Here is an 18628-nt window from a genome sequence, read left to right as displayed (position 1 = left end):
TAGTATTAGTCTAATCGAGGATCGAAGCATTAGACAACAGTTAAGCATATACTCAAGTATCTTTGGAGAGTGAGAAATTATATGCTTGTGTATCATTATAATGAGTTAGTACCCCTTAGGTACACAGATTCAAACTTTCAGTCTAATAGAGACTCTCATAAGTCTACCTTTGGGTTTGTGTTCACTCTAGGTGGTAGGGTTGGAAAAATGTGAAACAATCTTGTATTGTTGACTCCACTATGAAAGCCGAGTATGTTGTCGTTCTTAAAGTAGTAAAGGAAGTCATTTGGCTCACAAAGTTCCTCATGAGACTTGGGGTAGTGCCCTTAGTTGTACTACCTTTGATACTATTTTTGTGATAACAATGGGGCAATAACATAGTTTAAAGAACCAAGAAACCACCGAAAAGGTAAACACATAAAGAAAAGGTACTACTTGATTTGTGAGATAGTAATGAGTGAAGATGTCATTGTGGAGAAGATTGCTTCTATGGGGAACGTGGCGGATCACTTCGCCAAAACTTTATCTACTAATGTCTTTGATGGATATAGGGATAATATAGGTGTCAGATTTACTCCCAACATGATTAAAGCTACTGGGAGTTTGTTAAAATAGAGCTTTAGAAAGCACAACATCATATAACATATTTTATTTTCTTTAATAAATTTATTTATTTATGATTATAGTTCCCTTGACTCTTCTATTTGCATTGATTAGTTATATAAGCATTCACGTCTCTATCACTTGTATTGCAAATGACTTTGGTGCATTAGGGTTTGAATAGATTATCTAAGTCATGGATTCTTTGTAAGGTGAAAAGTCGTTTATAATCGATTCATGGATTTGGGTAATCTAATAAAGACTATATTGCATTACCTCCTAATTAGAGGGGTGACCTATCTTGGTCATCGGGATGGTTTTCCCATGACAAGTGCACTATTATATATGATTACACATTGGATAGGAACTATGATAAATCATTACATTAGCCATCAAATAGTCATGATTCACCAAACTACTATACCGCATGAAATCTCAACCTTGAAAGAATATTGAGTTTGTGCTAAAATCAACAAAAGGCTTTGACCTATGGGTGAGACCCTAAGGTGGTCATATATTCCTTGCAAATTGGATTACTATTGATAGAGGTTTGTAGTAATAGGTATTCTCGATAAAGACATCATGATATCTTATGAGATTAAGACAATGTATTCCATTGAGTGATCATAAGCACATGTGATTAGGACAAATTATAACCAAAATAATTCCTTAAGTGAAAATTAACATGTGTTCTTTGTGAGTTACAGTATGTTAGTTGATCACATAATAAGAGGATTTTTAACTCAAGAATTGGAGAGGTAATCTTGAGAGGTTAATAACACATACCTCATTAAATTTTATACACCAATTCATAGGGGATTTGCATGCAGTGGATAATATATCACAAAATTGAGATTTGCCTCATTATAATATCATAAGATACTAGAGTGTAATTGATTTTCTTTAGTAGAATGTTAAGTCAACTTCAAAATTGAATTATGAGGGACCTAGTATTTTCCTATGGGTCCCAATGGTTCTCACTCGAGCTCCTAATTTATGATGATATGTTTATTTGAATATTTTTGGGTTTGTAATTCATAAGTGTACATAAGGGTATTTTAGTAATGACACAAGGATGCATTAAATCTAATAAATTAGTAATTGGGCCTAATAGGGCTAGTTAATTTTAGGACCAAGTGGGGTTCAAGTCACTTATACTCACAAGAATGCCTATATAAACCTTCTTAGGGGTTTAGGCCTCAACTTTTGTCATTGTATTGCAAACTCTAGAGAGCAAATCCTAGCTACCTCTCTAAAGAGGGAGTATGTTGATCACCCTTTTTTTGTGTTAAGGCCTGTGAAAGAATAGATCAAGTGAAAGATAGTTGGGTCTACAAGATCTATGATGCCTAGAGACCACCTTCATCAAATTAGATTTGATTTAGGAACATTCAGATTGTAGGTATGAGTTTCTATCTCTAGATCTGTCATAATATGAATTTTTTCATTTTTTATTTGTCATATGTTTTCTCTATGTTAGATCTAAAGAGCCCTAGGAATAATATGTATGCACCTTACAAGATCTAAGAATGGAGTAATCTAGGATTCCCAGAATTTGTTGTGACACTAGGTTTATAGTTATATTTGAATAATTACAATAACACCAATGATCATGTTTACAACTTTGTGGCATGATGGTTCATCGTAAATAATGGTAAAATAGAAGATAAATGGCAAAAAGTGTAGATTGTTTATACAACAACACGTTAAAAGGCATTCCCTTCATAGTATGACACTTTTCCATGCAACTCTTTCATAATGTAACACATGTCCATCCAATCTTCAATATTATTGTTAATTATCTATTTTGGGAGGAATATTCATCAAAGAAATTAATGAGGTAAAACAATCGAAGGGGATATTATTTTTAATAATATTGTTATAATTGTTTTTTTATTCATTGTCTATTATGGAGTTGCTAATAATATTATTGAAGGTCAATTCCATTTTATCACTAGATCATAATGATATATGGATCAAAACCATATTTTATTTGTCTAATGGAGCCATTAAGGGTTATGATTCATATAAAATTTGAATTCTGCATTGTCATAGTGTAAAGTTGAAAAAGATCATGGATTATTACCATTTAGGACTACTCTCAACACATTTACTCTACATTTCTTGAGATGATTCATGGACTTCTTCAACTTCACTAGATAACAAGATGACATTGAAATTTTGTAAGGATCACATCTCTCAACGGCTCGATTAGGTCTGAAATCTCTGATTCTTATTGATGAATGATGATCAGCTAACAAATATGGACATGGTTCTTCAATATTATTATCAACAATTTCATAATATATTAATATAGACAAAGAAAGTTACAATACCATAAACATTTTCTTCAAGAATCCAAAACATCTCCATGTGCCATTTTTTTTCACATCTAACATGTAAGTTCTATGCTTTATATTTTATTTTTTTTTAAATAATTTTTATCTCATCATTATTTAATATTCGTAGTGATTTTATTTATTTATTTATTTTTAATTTTGCTAATCTAATACATTGACAAGATCTATATTTTTATGATGTTTATAGTGTATGTATAAGATCTTTTATGATAATTCAATAGTGTACTTGATGATGACTTTCTTTTCTTTTTATGATAGAGAATTTGAAGTCTATGCTGTGATTTTGGTGCTCTCTCCTTTGTTTTGTGGCAAAATCTCATCACAATTCACAAACCCCCATTCCAGAACCCAGATCTGTAGTTCAAATAGAAATAGAAATAAAGATCCCACCAGCATAAGAAAGGTGAAAATTGCAAAGATTTGGTTGCATGTAGCCATTGAACTCCAATGGAGTCCATACAAAATTATAACAGTATTGGATTGCAGGAAAAGAGACTAACACCACAAACATACTGTTCTTTTCCCACCTCCAATTTATCAGAACCTACTCTCTCCGCCATCACTTCCCTCACCATGCCTTCCACTCCTCACTAATCATTAAATAATGCTAAGTTTTAATATATAAATAATTATTCTATCAATCATTAATCATTCCAAGGATCGCTCTCTGCCCTAACTTCTGATGGTTCAATCACTTGTGTCTCGGATTCTGTAGCATCCTCTTGCACCACTTCAGCCTCTTTCTCTTCCTCTTCCTCTTCCCCTTCCCCTTCTGCTCGTCCCCATCGTCCTCCAAGAGCCATTGACATCATCTCATATATCTTGTTTCCCAACTCAGCTGGGCTGTCAGGCTGTTTCATTGAACCCAAAAGTTTTATATTATAAAGGTGAATCACACTTAAGTTACAGAAATTAAGCTACAAGAAACCCTGTAAAAAGATCTTTGATTTGCACTTACAGAGAATCCACTGGAAATCAATGCTGTATCATATAAAAGGTCCACAGCTCTCCTGGCCTCACTGCTATCAGGCTCTAGCTTGCATGCAGCCTGCAAAATGAAACAGCCAAAATCAAACATTGGACAGAGTCACTGACAGTATCTAATTTTCAGCTTCATCATAACAACTCTTACCATGTCCAACAAAGATACCAAGGAGTCAGTTCTAAAACAATCCTCGCTATTTCTAGGTGGAATTCTTATTTAGTTTGGGTCTCTATTATATGTCCTTAAACACAACCAAGATCAGGAAATTCCAGCATTCTAATCATGGATCTCACCGCTAATACAAAAAACATGTGAGATTCCAACTTTCTCTACTCATCAAGTTACTTGTCTGCCCCAATCTTGTTTTGCAGATTCACTATTTTCTCTCCTATTTTTCTCCATGTACCTATGCACTTAGGCCAGATTTTCTTGGAAAGAAAAAATAACACAAGGAAAAAAAAAATGTGTTAAATGAAGCACTCAGGGTTCTCTTAAAATAGCAGCCAAAACAAGAAAAAAATACTCAGAATATGAATACCATTATGTTCTTTCCTTCCATTGGCTTTTTTCTTTTTTGGTTCTTCTTTCGAATCAAGTAAATAGCACCATGAACAAATGGATCAGATCAAATTGGAAAATGGAAAGACTAATGCATTATATGTATCTTCCAAATATTGCATTAGTCATAGGGGGCTTTTCCCCTCCTTTTACTATGAACTTTTACTCTGTTTAAGTGATGCAAAGAATGTGTCCCAGGTTATTTTTCTTCAGGTCTTCTTAAAGAAAGTACACAGTAACAAGACTTCATTATCAACACAAAGTGAACAACAAACTCACATTACAGCCATATTTTCTGTTGAACGATTTAAGTAATGCAAACTCCATTCATCATATGGAGAGCCTGATCTGGAAATATCTACAGAAAAACTAAGTAAATGATGCTTTGCATTTCTTCTGGTGCTCTAAAATGCCCAAGAGACCAGAAATGCTTCTAAAACTTCTAAAAGTGCTTATGAAAAATTCTTCCATACATTTTCTCAATGTCCCCTGACAACTGTGAAAAATTCTAATTAGTGTGTTTTTAGGCCTTATGTTTCTTAGTCATCTCCAATTTGTTTTTCCCAGACCACTTCTAGCCATATTTTAAAAGTAAAAGTTACTGTATTATACACACACACATATATATAACAAATACAAATCGGGGGATAAATATCTAAATATTACAAATTCCATAGGAATATAGCTTGGCATCAGTAAAATCAACCAGCATTGAGGAGAATGGCCTTACATTTAGGTCTTTAATGATGGGATGATCTGGATTGATCTCCAATATTCTCCTTCCCCTCATGAACTCCAAAGAGGAAGTGTCTCCAAGAGCCTGTGCTTTCATTAACCTTCAAAAAAGAGAAAAAGGCTCATCAAAACCTTCATGCGTGAAGCTTATGATCTGCTGCATATATCTGGTCCTTATTCTGAGCATTGAAAGACTTACCTTTCCATATTAGCAGACCATCCAAACTTGCCAGAAACAAGAACACAAGGGGATGAGCTTAGACGCTTTGAGACTTGGACTTTTGCAACCTTATCACCAAGCTGTTGCTTTATCCAATCACAGAGAAGATTATATTCTTGTTTGGTTTCCCGTTCTTTGACTTCATCATCATCACCTGGTATAACAACTCATATCATGAGGAAAGATACACCTTGCACACCAAAAGCACCATAAAAGAGAAACTGCAATACTAGAACATATCTTAATTCCTGTCCTAAGACATCAGTGGAAATAAATAAGTACTAACCAAGCTCCAAATCCTCCTTGCTAATGTCAACAAATTTCTTTTCTTTGTAGGTCTGCAGGTTCTGGATGGCAACTTCATCAATAGGCTCAATTAGATATAGAACCTAAGAAAAAGGAAACCACATCAGGCATCCAAAAGAAAGGAAATGTAATATATATCCAGCGACTATAGGAATAATTTCAATTAAAAATAAAAAATAAAAAAGAGCAAGGAACATAATAAAAAAATTTAAGAAAAAGAATATATTTGAAAATATGAAGAAAATTGCAACAATACTGGAGGTATCCAGACCAACTTCAGCCCAACCTTTTCCTTACTCATTTTAATAAGATAGCGACTGACAATTCATAGAAAAATATGAATCAGTTATTTAGTATTAGATAACAATTTGTTTTCCTTTTTCAGTCACATTCTATTAGCTTATTCAGAGGCATTGGAGTTTATGAGCATGTGCTACATCATGCAGACGAAAACCTCTTAATAGTGTCAAGAGCATACCTCAATATCCTTTTGAACCAACTTCTCTAAGAATGGTGCAGTCTTTGCACTTTTTAAGCTATCTGTTGCCAAGTAGTAGATAGCCTTTTGATTCTCACCCATGTTTTCAACATAATCATCTAAGCTAGTCAATTCCTCCTCACTTTTGGAAGTGTGGAACCTTAATAGTGGTGTTATGCGCTTGTGATTCCCAGTGTCCTCGATGCATCCTAACTTTAGAAACCTTCCAAAGTTCTCCCAGAATTTTTTGTAATCCTAGAATAAGTAGTTTCACAGTCAGCAGCATATCTCATATACATGTACAAATAAAGAAAAAAGTGTGGTTTAATCATAACCTCTTTGTTTTCACTTTCAGAAACCTCTTGTATCATGTCAAACGTTTTCCTGACAAGTCTCTTTCTCATAATTCTGACCTGTAAAATTGATTTAAAAAAATGAAAACACCATACAAAATATTTAATATATCCCTGAAAACTGAGACAAATTCTGAAAAGAAAACATCAAAAAAAAAAAAAAAATTCATTTACAACTGCTTGCATTGATATGAATACAAAAACAAACTCTTACAATTCGGCTTTCTTGCAGAATCTCCCGCGAAACATTGAGAGGAAGGTCGTCTGAATCCACCACACCTTTCACAAAGCTTAAGTACCGTGGAAACTGCAAATTGAGCACCAAAATTCAACTCATTCAGTGAGAAACCTAAAATTTTATACAGAACATGATATATAGGATAATACTACTAATATTGATTATCTTAAAATGAAATGCACATGATGTGTAGGGAACTTCTTGCTACCAATACCTGGCATGATGGATATTCCACCTGTATCTCACATTTGTCACAACACTTATAAAGTGCTTACCTTTTTTATTTTATTTTTTAAAAAATGTGCGAATGAGGAATGAATTATGTCTTAGTGTTACTGAATATATATCACATTATTGACATGCAAACATCAAAGCAAGCATTTGATAATATTTTTACAACTGTAGATATAGTATATAGTTTTTCGAGAGTTTTTTTGTCTCAATTTTCATGTCATCATTGAAACAAACATTAATGTATGTATCACTAATGCTTATGTCATGTATTAAACTACATTACCAATTGTACAATCTTTTACTTAAAGATCAGAAAACTCACTTACCAGACCAAAAGACTTAAATTTATTTGATTCTACCTTCCTCAGAAACAGAAGAAAACCTATCTATGAAATCATTTAATTCCCATGATTATACCGCTTCCCAATTACCATATATTATGCATGTCAGTGATTTGGAAAATCAAGTAGTGACATGTTACATGTTCAACTTATTTTTAATCTCAAATTTTTTTTTTTTGATAGATAAAGAGAATAATATTAAAAAACGGGAAGAGGAAACACCAATCTAGTGTCTAGGTATACAGGGAGTATACAAAAGCAGCCCACAAACTCGAAACCAAGGTAGAAGGAAATAAACAACAACCCCTACCCTTATTTACAGCCTAGCCACTCAAAAAAGCTAACAAGAGAAAAAGGGCTCAAAACTATTAACACCCTAACCCAAGACTAAAGATTACATACAAAAGAATATTTCAGCCTTTGAAGCGAAAACACCTCATTCCCAAAAGTTAACAAATTTCTTTCTTTTCAAACTAACCAAAATATACATAAGGGGGCCATTTGCCAAGCCTTTTTACGGGTTTTCCCCACAAACGCTCCATGCCACCCCAGGAGAGTTTCCTTAACTGAACCAGAGAGAACCCAAGCCACACCAAAAAGGGAGAAAAGAAGACTCCACAATGCCCGTGTCTTAACACAATGAAGTAAAAGGTGATCCACTGTTTCTTCTTTAGAAAGGCATAGAACACACCTATTTGCCAAAGAGTACCCCCTCCTCTGGAGTTGCTCCATAGTTAAGATTTTGCCCCAGGAAGCCTCCCAAGCAAAGAAAGCTACCTTAGGAGGCACATTCGCCCTCCAAATACTACCACAAGGGAACAAGGAAGCACCACCAGGCACCAGAATAGAATAAAGCGACTTGACTGAGAAAACTCCACTTCTAGAAGCTGTCCACACCACTTTATCTTCGCCCTCCCTCCTCTTAGCTTCCAAGTCCCTCACCGAGCAAAGCAAAAACCTACCAGTTTCATTTGAATGACATTCCAGCCTAAACTTTTTTCCTCCTTCTTCCCAAACCTTAAGGCACCTCGAACTTGACTCTCCTCTGCACCAATCTTCCACACCTTCCAACAGATAACTTAAGGTCTTTTCTCCAAATTTTATCCAAGAGGAAAAGCCTTTGCTCCTTTCCAAAATAATCCCTCTCCATTTGCCTCGGACCTCTTCAATGGAGATTTCGAACGTCTTAGATTCCACTGCAAACCAACCCTTACCACCTTTCAAAACTCCTCTTCCCTCCAAGAAAGCAGCCATTTTTCCAAATAGGACAACATTCAATTTTAATCTCAATTTTATTTTGCTTGTCCCTTAAGGTTTTCAATATGGAGATCAATATATTACTTTTTATTTTAGAGGCTCATCAAGGCACATAAATTGGGGTATTTCTTAAGGGCTTCAAAGATGGAAAGTGGTACATCAATTCTACTTTTGGAGACGCATACTTATATTTCTTTAATGTGTTCATGTAAAACTCCATGTTTCCTACTTCCCTGAATATGAGAACTTGTTATGGATGTACATCCTTTTCAAGCTGTTTGACCAAGAGTTAATTTATGCATATGTAAGAAATGTGTTTGCAAAGAAGAAAAAGGTAAATAAATTGGTTAAGAAACAAAGGAGAGCAAAAGTGAGATGAGGAATCTTGCCTCAAGAAGAAGGTAACAACCACATGCCAAAAAAATGTGTGTGCGTGTGTGTAACCCCAAAACCCTCACAAAGCAGTTTCCAACAAAAGATCAGAGGACTGAAATTCCAACTCAGTTAACTCAATCAGACAACTTGATGTAGAACAACCCTGGGATGGTTTTCTACAATCAAATAAGAGTGCACTAGCGCTTCAATCTTTTAGGATATAAGGAGAGGAATTATAAACTAAAACTATGGCAGCAGGTAAAAGAAAATAAACTACAGGGAAAAAAAAATCAGGAACTTCAACTCTATTTGGGAAATGTTTTCAAAAATAGTTCTGAAAATCAATTTTTAAGAACAATTTTTGAAAATTGTTCTATTACGTTTTGCAGAACAAAAGCCTATTTGAGAACTTGAAATATTTTTAAGATGTTTTTTATGTTTTTAAATATGTTTTAAAAATCACTTTTATCTGTAATTTTATATTTTTAATCATTTCTTATATTTGTATAATTATTTTTTAAAACAAACGTTAGAAAACAAGTGAAAATAATAAAAAACAACTAAAAGATATTCTTTGAAAACACCCTATTTTTTGTTTTTAAAAATAGTAAACTGTTTTCTAGTTGTCAAACATGTTTTCTAATTTTTTATTCTTGGAAATAGAAAACCATTTTAAAAAATTGTTGTCAAATAGGGCCTTAAGAGTCTCGCTAAGACCTTTTAAGAGTCCCACTTAAGAAAGAAAGATCTTTTCGATAAAAATAATATTTAAAAAATTGAAACTTTCAAAAAAGACTTTTTAGAAAATTGGCTTTTTTAGACACTTTTAGAACGAAGTTTTTATATAATAGTAGCTTTTTGAAAATGAAAAGTTTAAAGTACAGGAAATTTTTAAAGAAAACTTTAAAAATTCTAAATAAGAAACAAATAACCAACTAAAACTAAACTTGACACTAAATAATTTTAATCAGTTACTTTTCTTCATTTTTCTTGAATCAACCCTGAAGATTCATCCCCATCACAACTCATTAGTCAATGTAGGTTTCCATGACAGGAAACTATCAAATGCCTTGCCATATGATAATCAAAAGCAAAGAGCTTCAACCATCACATGGAACCCAAGAGATGATGATAGAAGAATATCCCTCTACAATAAGATTAAAATCCCATGGAAGGTGACCGTTTCAGATCCTCTAAAAGGACAAATGTTCCTGTTCTATAGCAAGCCTAAATCTAGCAAGCTTAGAATAAGTTCAAACAAGGATATCTTAATAGTCCTTTGTAACCTCTCCAATGTTCATTGTGATTACATGGAGAACATCCAAGAAAATTAAGTTTGAAATCCACTGAAAATTAAGTTCCACTATCCTCTTATTTCCCAAGTAAGTAGCCCCACAATAACAACTAAGCTAATGAAATGCCTACAAACTCCTTAAAGACCAAAACCCAACATAGAAACTAAAAAACAAAATTTGTCCCATATTATATTCCTTTCCAATTAAATGACCAAACAATACCCCCTCTCCCTCCCCCTCCCTCTTGCTTTCCCTCTCCCTCTAGCAAAAATACAGTTCTTCCCTTATGCAAAGGACCCAGTAGAAAGGTTATGGAGGTAAAGCAAAAGTGATAATCACTCATAACTAATATTTTCTAGTAAAAATAAAATGTATTTTCAATCTCAATTATTGTTTATTCTGGCACAAACCTTACGAAGAGACAGAACTAATCAAAATAACAACAAAACAAAGAGCAATTTCACATCAGTCTCAAGTTAATGCAGCAACACTTACCAGCTCACCATCAAAGTCATCTGAAATGAATACACGCTTCACATACAAACGTATGTTCTTTGTTTTGGGATTCATTACATCCTCATTGTTAAGAGGTCCCATTCCAGGAATATAAAGAATACTCCTAAATTCAACCTCACCCTGCACAGTTTTCAAAGTTAAACTCCTAAATCAAAGACAATGTCTGCAACAAAAATAAAACAAAATGAAGTCAAATAGTTTGAGTACCTCTGTGGTGAAGTGGATGTGTGAAAGTGGATCCAAGAACTCATTAAAAGTTTTCTTGTAGAAATCGTTGTACTCATCCTTTTCCACTTCCCTTGGATTCCGCATCTACAGTAGAACCCAAGTAAAATTGATAATAAAAATTAAATATGCAGAAGAATAAAAGGCATGCCAACTTTAGGTTATTAAGCTGTATTACTTGTAGAAATTTAATCAATCGCTATGTATCATGGCTTCAAAGAGCAGGTAGGACTTAGACTCACCCAAATAGGTTTTGTTTCATTGGCTAGTTCCCAGTCCCAGTATTTCTCAGTTATAGTCTTCTTCTTTTTCTTCTGATCCTGTTAATATAAGACACCCACTACTCAAATGCCATCTAGGGAAGAAGGCAAAACAATACTGCCCATACTTAGGAATGTAAAGTTATTACCTCTGGTTTTGCTTCTTCTCCCTCTTTTGGTTCTTCCTCCTCTTCCACCTGTCCAAATTTCCATTAAGTTAACACCAATTCAAAAAGCTAATTGCTTCTCTGCAGGAAGAACATGGGGTTCTAAACTATAATTAGAGAAGAAGGTAAGTGAAAATCACCACTTCTACAATCTTTAGGATTTGAAAATTGAGACAGGATAATATCGTAAACTTCATGGCTACAAAACATAACCCATAGAATAAATCTAAAGGAAAAATAACTATTGCTTTTCTCATTGGTATGCCAATAACAACTCAAGTTTTAAATGCATCTGACTGATAATATCCAAGAAGAACAAACAGTGGAAATAGATAACCAAAAGTTATCTTCCAGTTATACCAAATAATGAGGGGTTAAAGAGCAAAACAACTAAACCTCTATAAAACAATACAAAGATCAAAAAAAAACCACCAGCACAAACCCAAGATATCAATTCCTACAACCACCTGTCAGATGGATTGAGAAGTCCTTATTACCAAAGGAAAAGACATTCTCACCTCAACAGTCCTTGATTTCTCTTGCCATGTATAGATGGGGAAGGAAACGAACTGTGAGTAGTTCTTCACCAAACTCTGAATCTTGGATGGCTCTGAGAATTCATATTTGTCATCTGGCTGCAGGAAAGAGAATGGGATCTTAAGTTTTGTGGAAATGGTAAAAATTACATCTAAAATTCATAAATGGCACCAACTACTGTTCCAGTTGCAGCATGAAAGGAACAGCTTGCTCCAACAATTATTTCATTTGCAACACTAGTAGAGGAGTTTGGTGGTAACAGAACCCAAATTAAATAAAAAGAACTCTTCTTTTATGCTGCTTTCCAGGACAAAGATAAGCTCATTAGATCCCCATTATGCATACACACGACAAGTGAACAAAAGAGGATCTACAATACCCTTAAGTAGAGGGTGATTTGTGTTCCACGAGGCAGGGACTTCTCAGGATCAGTTTCTTCTCTGATCACATAAGAACTACTGTCAGCTACAGCTTCCCAAACATATTGCTTTTCTGACCGTGGGCTCTTCGTTGACACTGTCACCTGATTACAGGACAACAAAAATTAAATCCAAATTAGCAACTTACAAGGAAAGCCATACACCATACATCTAAGTTAAACTAGAAGCACTAGAAGAGAAGATGAGATATAAATTTATAGAGTAAATAACACAAAACCTTCTCAGCAACCAGAAATGCAGAATAGAACCCAACACCAAATTGACCAATCAACCCATTATCAGCCCCGAGATCCTGATTTTCCTACAGAAAATGTAAGGCTTAAAGGGTAAGTTTTAAGAAAGCCTGGGAAATCATTTAGGTTAAAATAGAAACAAAAATTGTTATGCACTGTAATAAAAGCTACATAAAGAAGAACAAGCACCTTAAGAGCCTTCAAGAATTTTGAAGTACCACTCTGAGCTATAGTTCCAAGACAGTCAATGAGCTCTTCCTTGGTCATTCCAATACCAGTATCTCTGCAATATTAAGGGGAAAAATATCAAACACTCTTCTCTTACATTTAATTCATATAAAAATGGTGACAAAACAGATTCATCCTACGTTATAGTAATGGTTCCATTATCGGGATCAGGTTTTATGCGTATTTCTAGCTCACCAGCATCTCCAAGTAGAGAGGGCTCTGTCACACTTAGGAATCTCAACTTATCAAGAGCATCACTTGCATTACTGCAACAAAGAATAGGGTTAATTTCACATATAGATTAAAATGAAAGACAAACCAGTTTCCTGATGAAAGTTTTACAGACTCACACAAAACAAGAAAATAGCTCTTCCAGACTAGCATTATTTGCAAACATCACTATCCATAAATAATGCCAAATAAACAGAAAATATGTTGTTTGCATTGTTTTAGTTGCAGAATAGGCGTAAACTCACCTCACGAGCTCTCTTAGAAATACTTCCTTGTGGCTGTATAGACTATGGACTATCAAATCAAGTAGGCGACTGACCTGCAATTATCTCAACTTTCAAAATCTGTAGCAAAGAATCTACACCAACTAGTAATCCAACACCAACCAATTGAAAAACTAAAACTTTGTATGCAAAACCTACACAGACTCACAAACTCATCTAGAAATCCTTTACTCTGTCAGCCTGCACCAAATGATGAATATCCTGTAATCTCCTAATTTTAATAACCAAACCAGAAAAACCCAAAACTCCTAAAACATTTTCAAGAGGTTAAAAAATATATAAAAGAAAGAAAAAAAAAAAAGGAGGAAAATGAAACAAAAAACTACAACCCCAAATAATTTTGAAAAATAAGTAGTTGCTATAAATACAACTGAATACATTTTTTTTTTCCAATTTCCTAGTGTCTCAAATATTGTATAATCCAAAACCCAAAAATCTTAAATCCCTTCTAATTCCCCTCAACCCCTACCCACCTCCCCCCTCCTTTTTCCTTCAGCAACCAAACATATCAAAACCAAAACCGACATAAACTTTTACCCAGAAAATGGAAGAAAACCTACCTCGGCCTGGTATTCGAACTTCTCTCCGGGCGTATCGGGAGCTTCTTTCTCAGCAACACCAGCCTCGCAGCGAACACCCACGCGACTGCCTCTCTTCTCTAGCTTCCATTTCAACCCACTACAAGAAAATCCCTTTCTGAGGCCATTCAGTGGTACAAAAGTATTTCTCAAATTCAAGACCCTCCTGTTGTTATTGATATTGTTGAGTGGAAAAGAAGTGAGAGGCGCAGTGGCCAAGCTTCTGCTCAGAACAGGAGCCATTGAGCTCTAGAAAACGATATTTTGTTCTTCTACTCTAGTTGATGAGAGAGCGAGCATGTAAAACCCTAGGAAGAGGTTCAGGGTTTAAGGGAAGAGCGGAGGGTTCTAGAAACAGCAATACCAAATTTGGAATTTTGTGCTTGCAAATCGTAGGGAGTGGATGATACCACACAGGAACAATATCCTCTTGATTTTACAATTTTTAAATTAGGGAAATGTATGATTCAACATACTGATTTGGAAATAAACGAAACAGAGAGGAGCTTATCTTTTTAAAATCCAAAATATATAATATCATTTCAAAATATTTAATGTTTGGTGCACCAAGAGTTGTGTTTTTAGGTTCCAATAGTACCCTTTCTCCTGCTATTTATGCTTACCATTGCCATGTTGATAAAAAAATAAGGAAAAAAAAAAGTTTATTACACTTTACCCTTAACTTATAACATGTTTTGCACATTTCTCCCTCTAGTTCAAAATAGAGTAATATACCATTTATCCTTTATAATTACATGCAATTTTCATTTTTTTAAAGACGACCTTATTTTTTTTTGGATAAAAAGACATGTGTTCTCCTCGTGATCAATGATAAAAGTGTTTTTTTTTTCTATAAACCCTCAATCTACAACCCTTCTCTTGACTATTACTCCCTTTTGGAATCCCTAAATTGCAGCCCTCCTCTTCCTTGTTCTTCCTTCCTTCAAAGCCCTAGAACCCACAAAGCTGTTGTTGAAACCCTAGATCATTTCTTTTTGTTTGTGGGATGGAAATTTGCAAAATCCCAAAATAATTTCTCAACATAGCTTCTCGAAGCAGTCGTTGAAGGTTGAAGTTGAAAATTTGTCCCTTGAGGTTGAAGATTTGTGAAGGCAAACGACAACTTCAAGATTAGTGGATCCTCTAGTTCATTGCTATTGTGGTAATGAGGCTCATGTTATGACATTGTGGAGAAATTTAAACCTTAGTACAAGGTTTTTAGGATGCCAAAAATACAAGGTAATATTGTGTTTGTTTGTCAAAATTTTCAAATTTATCCTTGGTGTTTTTGTAGACATGTGTTCAATTTATTGGTACATAAGCATGGAGGTTATGGATTCTTCATGTGGTATAACAGTCTCATGTGTGATAAATCAAAGCAAATAATACTTGGACTGTTGAATGTTGTGAAGAATAAGAAAGATGAAGTTGTGGTGAATTGAAGAAGGGTTAAATGCATGTTTTGGATGATGATGATATCATGGACAATCTGTTTTCTTCTTCTGGTTGTCTCGATTCAAAGAAAATGTGGTCTTTTGGATAAAGGCTTCTCAAAGTTACTTGGAAATTAGAAGGTTCCCAACTTAGGTTTAATTTTGTGTTTTGTGTAAACTATTTGAATGGTTGAAGGCTCCCTACTGGAGGTTTGAATTTTGTATTTTGTGTAAACCATTTGAACAAATAAGGAGTTGTGGTGGGGGCCTTGATGGAAGGGGTTGGAATTACTATGTAATTTTGTAGTTAATGAAATGAACAAATTAAATTACAAATTTGATTTTAGGTTTTTTACTCTTTAACCTTTAAGCCATGGTGTTCAAGTAATTTATTTTGGCAATGTGCAATATGCATTCTGAGCAAATATAGCTCTTTGGAATATATAGTTCATCTCCAGGTTTAATATGCAACTTTCTGATTTATTTCCTTGAGCTACATCAAATTTTCAAGTGTTCATATTGCTATTAGCTTTTGGAAGGGGTCTTGCTATTAGCATCTCAAATGTTGCCCTCTTTAAAGGCATAATTTAAAGAGACCGTAGCCTATAATTTTTGTGCATAACTATGACACAGACATATATAATCAAGAGACTAGCCTGTACTAAACAACTTGCACAATTGGCATACAAAAAAAATAGTTTGCACTAGACATACATAGAAAGCACAATTGACAACTTGCACTAGAGTAACGAATCCCACACAACACAAAAAAATGCCATGCACTAAACTACAGACCATCCAATACCACATAACACAAAAAAAAAAACCCTACACTAAACAACATACCATCCAATTGTATAGAAAATCGAAAAAATAGTTATCACCAAATAAGGCCAAATATTGACAGCAAAAAAAAGCCTATGTTAATTACATAATTAGTATAAGTTGTTCATCCTATGTTACTTACAAAATCATGTTATGCATTTGCATCCTATGATATATAATTATAGCTTGTGTTACTTACAAAACAAGGCATGCCATGATAAAATAAAAAAAAGTGTTCTCATGGTGCCCAATAAGAATAAACCTGTAATAGAAAAGTACCCTTCCCTAAATATTTCCTTCCTACCCAATCCAACAACTATATACATTCATATAAAATATATCAAAAAACTATAAAAAAAAAAAATTGTCTTCCTAATACTCCATATCACTATTTAATGCCCGGGGTTGCAGTTGATTGTTAGGTGCCCTGTTCCAACTGTGTCTCATGTGAACCTCTCCTTAATTTACAAGTTCTTTTGTTATAACCTTCCTTGTCACATGCCTTGCACTCATCATCAAATAATTGCTCTTCAACTTGGACACATTCTAACTTGGTTTACTAGGTTTTCTTCTCCTCATTGTCTTTGGTCTTCTGGGTTGTTTGTGATAGTGTAGAGAATGCACTGTAGGTAGTCCTTGTTTTGACCACATATCAACTCCATCCATTGGTTTGAGAAAGTGTTCATTAGCCCCCTTATATGCTGCCATATGATAGCATGGATGTACAAAGTTTTCTACTTCCAAATTCTTATCAAATATGGCTGCCATTGCATGTGCACAAGAAATATCAATTAAGTCCCATATTTTGCATTTGCAAGTTTGATCGACAAGATCAACAACATATATAGCACCATGCATGGGATTGATTTCAAACTACAATCCATTAGCCTAAGTAGGTATGCAAGCAGCTGTTTCAACCTTATTCTTCTCCAAATTCTTGTGGATATTGGAACATAGCAATCTATCCCACTTAGTCATGTAGATCCTCCTTGCATTCATCCTTCTCATTAAATATACCCTTATGTCCTCCAACATACTCAATATTGACTTCTGTCTTGTTTCAATAAGAGTTGTATTAAACGACTCACACAAATTGTTTAGTAAGATATCACACTTAAATGATGTGCCGAAATGGGATCTTGACCAATGAACTACCGACTTTGAGGCTAACCAATTATAAGCATCTCTATCTTTTTCTTTCATCCACTCCATGTGTCTACTAGAACTATGGACATTTGAAGCAATTGTTGCTTTTCAAACTCTATCTTTCAATGCTAGTCCCTTGAACTTTTGCTTCAAATTTTTGTATAAACAATGTCTATGCTCTAATTTATGCAACAATTCCTCAATAGCAGACACTAACCCCTACATAGAAATTACATCATTGCCAAAGAAGGAAAAAAAAGAAAAAAAAAATTAACCTTAAAACTTTAAACATGTTGCCATGCATACAGAAATTAACAATGTATCATGGATACATTTGAAGACCCAATAGAAAACAAATAGATTGGAAAAAAAAAAAATTTAAAACAATCATATTCAACCATCTAATATAGTTGAGCCTAAATAGAAAATATCTGGTTATATCTAAGAAGTTAGAAAGTATAGCTCTATTTATCTTGTTGGGCAATAATGCACCATTGAAAAACAATGGAAATGGAGGACATTCCTCCTCTATGTGGGTGGCATAAGAAATAGAAGTTGTAAATAAGTCCCCTAGACACCAAAATGTGGGGTGGCATATGTAGTGGTAGTTGTAAATAAAATCTCAAGTGTGGCCTTATACTAGTGCATGGATGACACAAGCAACACTAGCTATAGAAAATTAATAAATTTAGGTGACTTTAACCTAATACCTTAATTAATTTGAGTCTGATACAATCATATTCAACCATCAAATATAGCTAGGGCTAAATAAAAAACACAAGTTCATAACTTTATACCTTTTGTTTATAGCTAATGAAAGTCCAAGCCTCTGAATTGTTGATGGAAAGGTCTTTAATCAGTAACTGTAGAAACCAAGACCAACTATCTTTTGACTCCACCTCCACAACAACATAACATATTGGAAATATTTGATTATTTAGGTCAATGCCAACAGTTGCCAATAGTTGCCCAGGGTGTGCCCCTTTAAGAAGGCACCCATTAAAACCAACCACCGCCCTACACTCAGATAAAAACCCCTTCTTGCATGCATTGAAGCATATATATATATATATATATATATCCTTTCAAACATGAGTTTTTCATGAACCATTTCTGTTTTCATAATCATTATTGAACCCGGATTTGTTCTTTTGATCTCGACACAGTAGTCTGAAAGCTTATCATATTAT

At 34.2% G+C, this 18628-nt stretch overlaps 1 protein-coding gene across 1 annotated transcript; it reads right to left on the bottom strand.

Annotated features, from left to right (window-relative positions):
* Positions 1 to 3355: 3355 nt before the first annotated feature.
* LOC100264968 (heat shock protein 90-5, chloroplastic) lies at positions 3356 to 14553 on the bottom strand. Its single transcript, XM_002267427.5, has 19 exons — positions 14017 to 14553; positions 13418 to 13491; positions 13082 to 13207; positions 12903 to 12996; positions 12698 to 12781; positions 12420 to 12563; positions 12022 to 12138; positions 11486 to 11533; positions 11319 to 11396; positions 11059 to 11163; positions 10831 to 10971; positions 6810 to 6902; positions 6578 to 6655; positions 6243 to 6497; positions 5745 to 5847; positions 5438 to 5612; positions 5234 to 5339; positions 3919 to 4008; positions 3356 to 3811 (listed from the first exon to the last, which is right to left on the bottom strand). The coding sequence occupies exons 1-19, from the start codon at positions 14275 to 14277 to the stop codon at positions 3605 to 3607; spliced, it is 2379 nt and encodes a 792-aa protein (XP_002267463.2). The 5' UTR covers positions 14278 to 14553; the 3' UTR covers positions 3356 to 3604.
* Between the last annotated feature and the right edge of the window lie 4075 nt (positions 14554 to 18628).

The sequence above is a fragment of the Vitis vinifera genome, chromosome 1 (genome assembly GCF_030704535.1).
Source record: "Vitis vinifera cultivar Pinot Noir 40024 chromosome 1, ASM3070453v1".
In the NCBI taxonomy this organism is placed as follows: domain Eukaryota; kingdom Viridiplantae; phylum Streptophyta; class Magnoliopsida; order Vitales; family Vitaceae; genus Vitis; species Vitis vinifera.
This window is presented reverse-complemented; position numbering and strand designations above follow the sequence as displayed.

Excerpts from the sequence above, each read along its gene's own strand:
- LOC100264968 (XM_002267427.5), bottom strand. The coding sequence starts at position 14,277 with ATGGCTCCTGTTCTGAGCAGAAGCTTGGCCACTGCGCCTCTCACTTCT. Across the intron at positions 11,164-11,318 it reads ATGAAACAAAACCTATTTGG|ATGCGGAATCCAAGGGAAGT; the intron begins GTGAGTCTAAGT and ends GTTCTACTGTAG. Across the intron at positions 5,613-5,744 it reads CAAGGAGGATTTGGAGCTTG|GTGATGATGATGAAGTCAAA; the intron begins GTTAGTACTTAT and ends TTGTTATACCAG.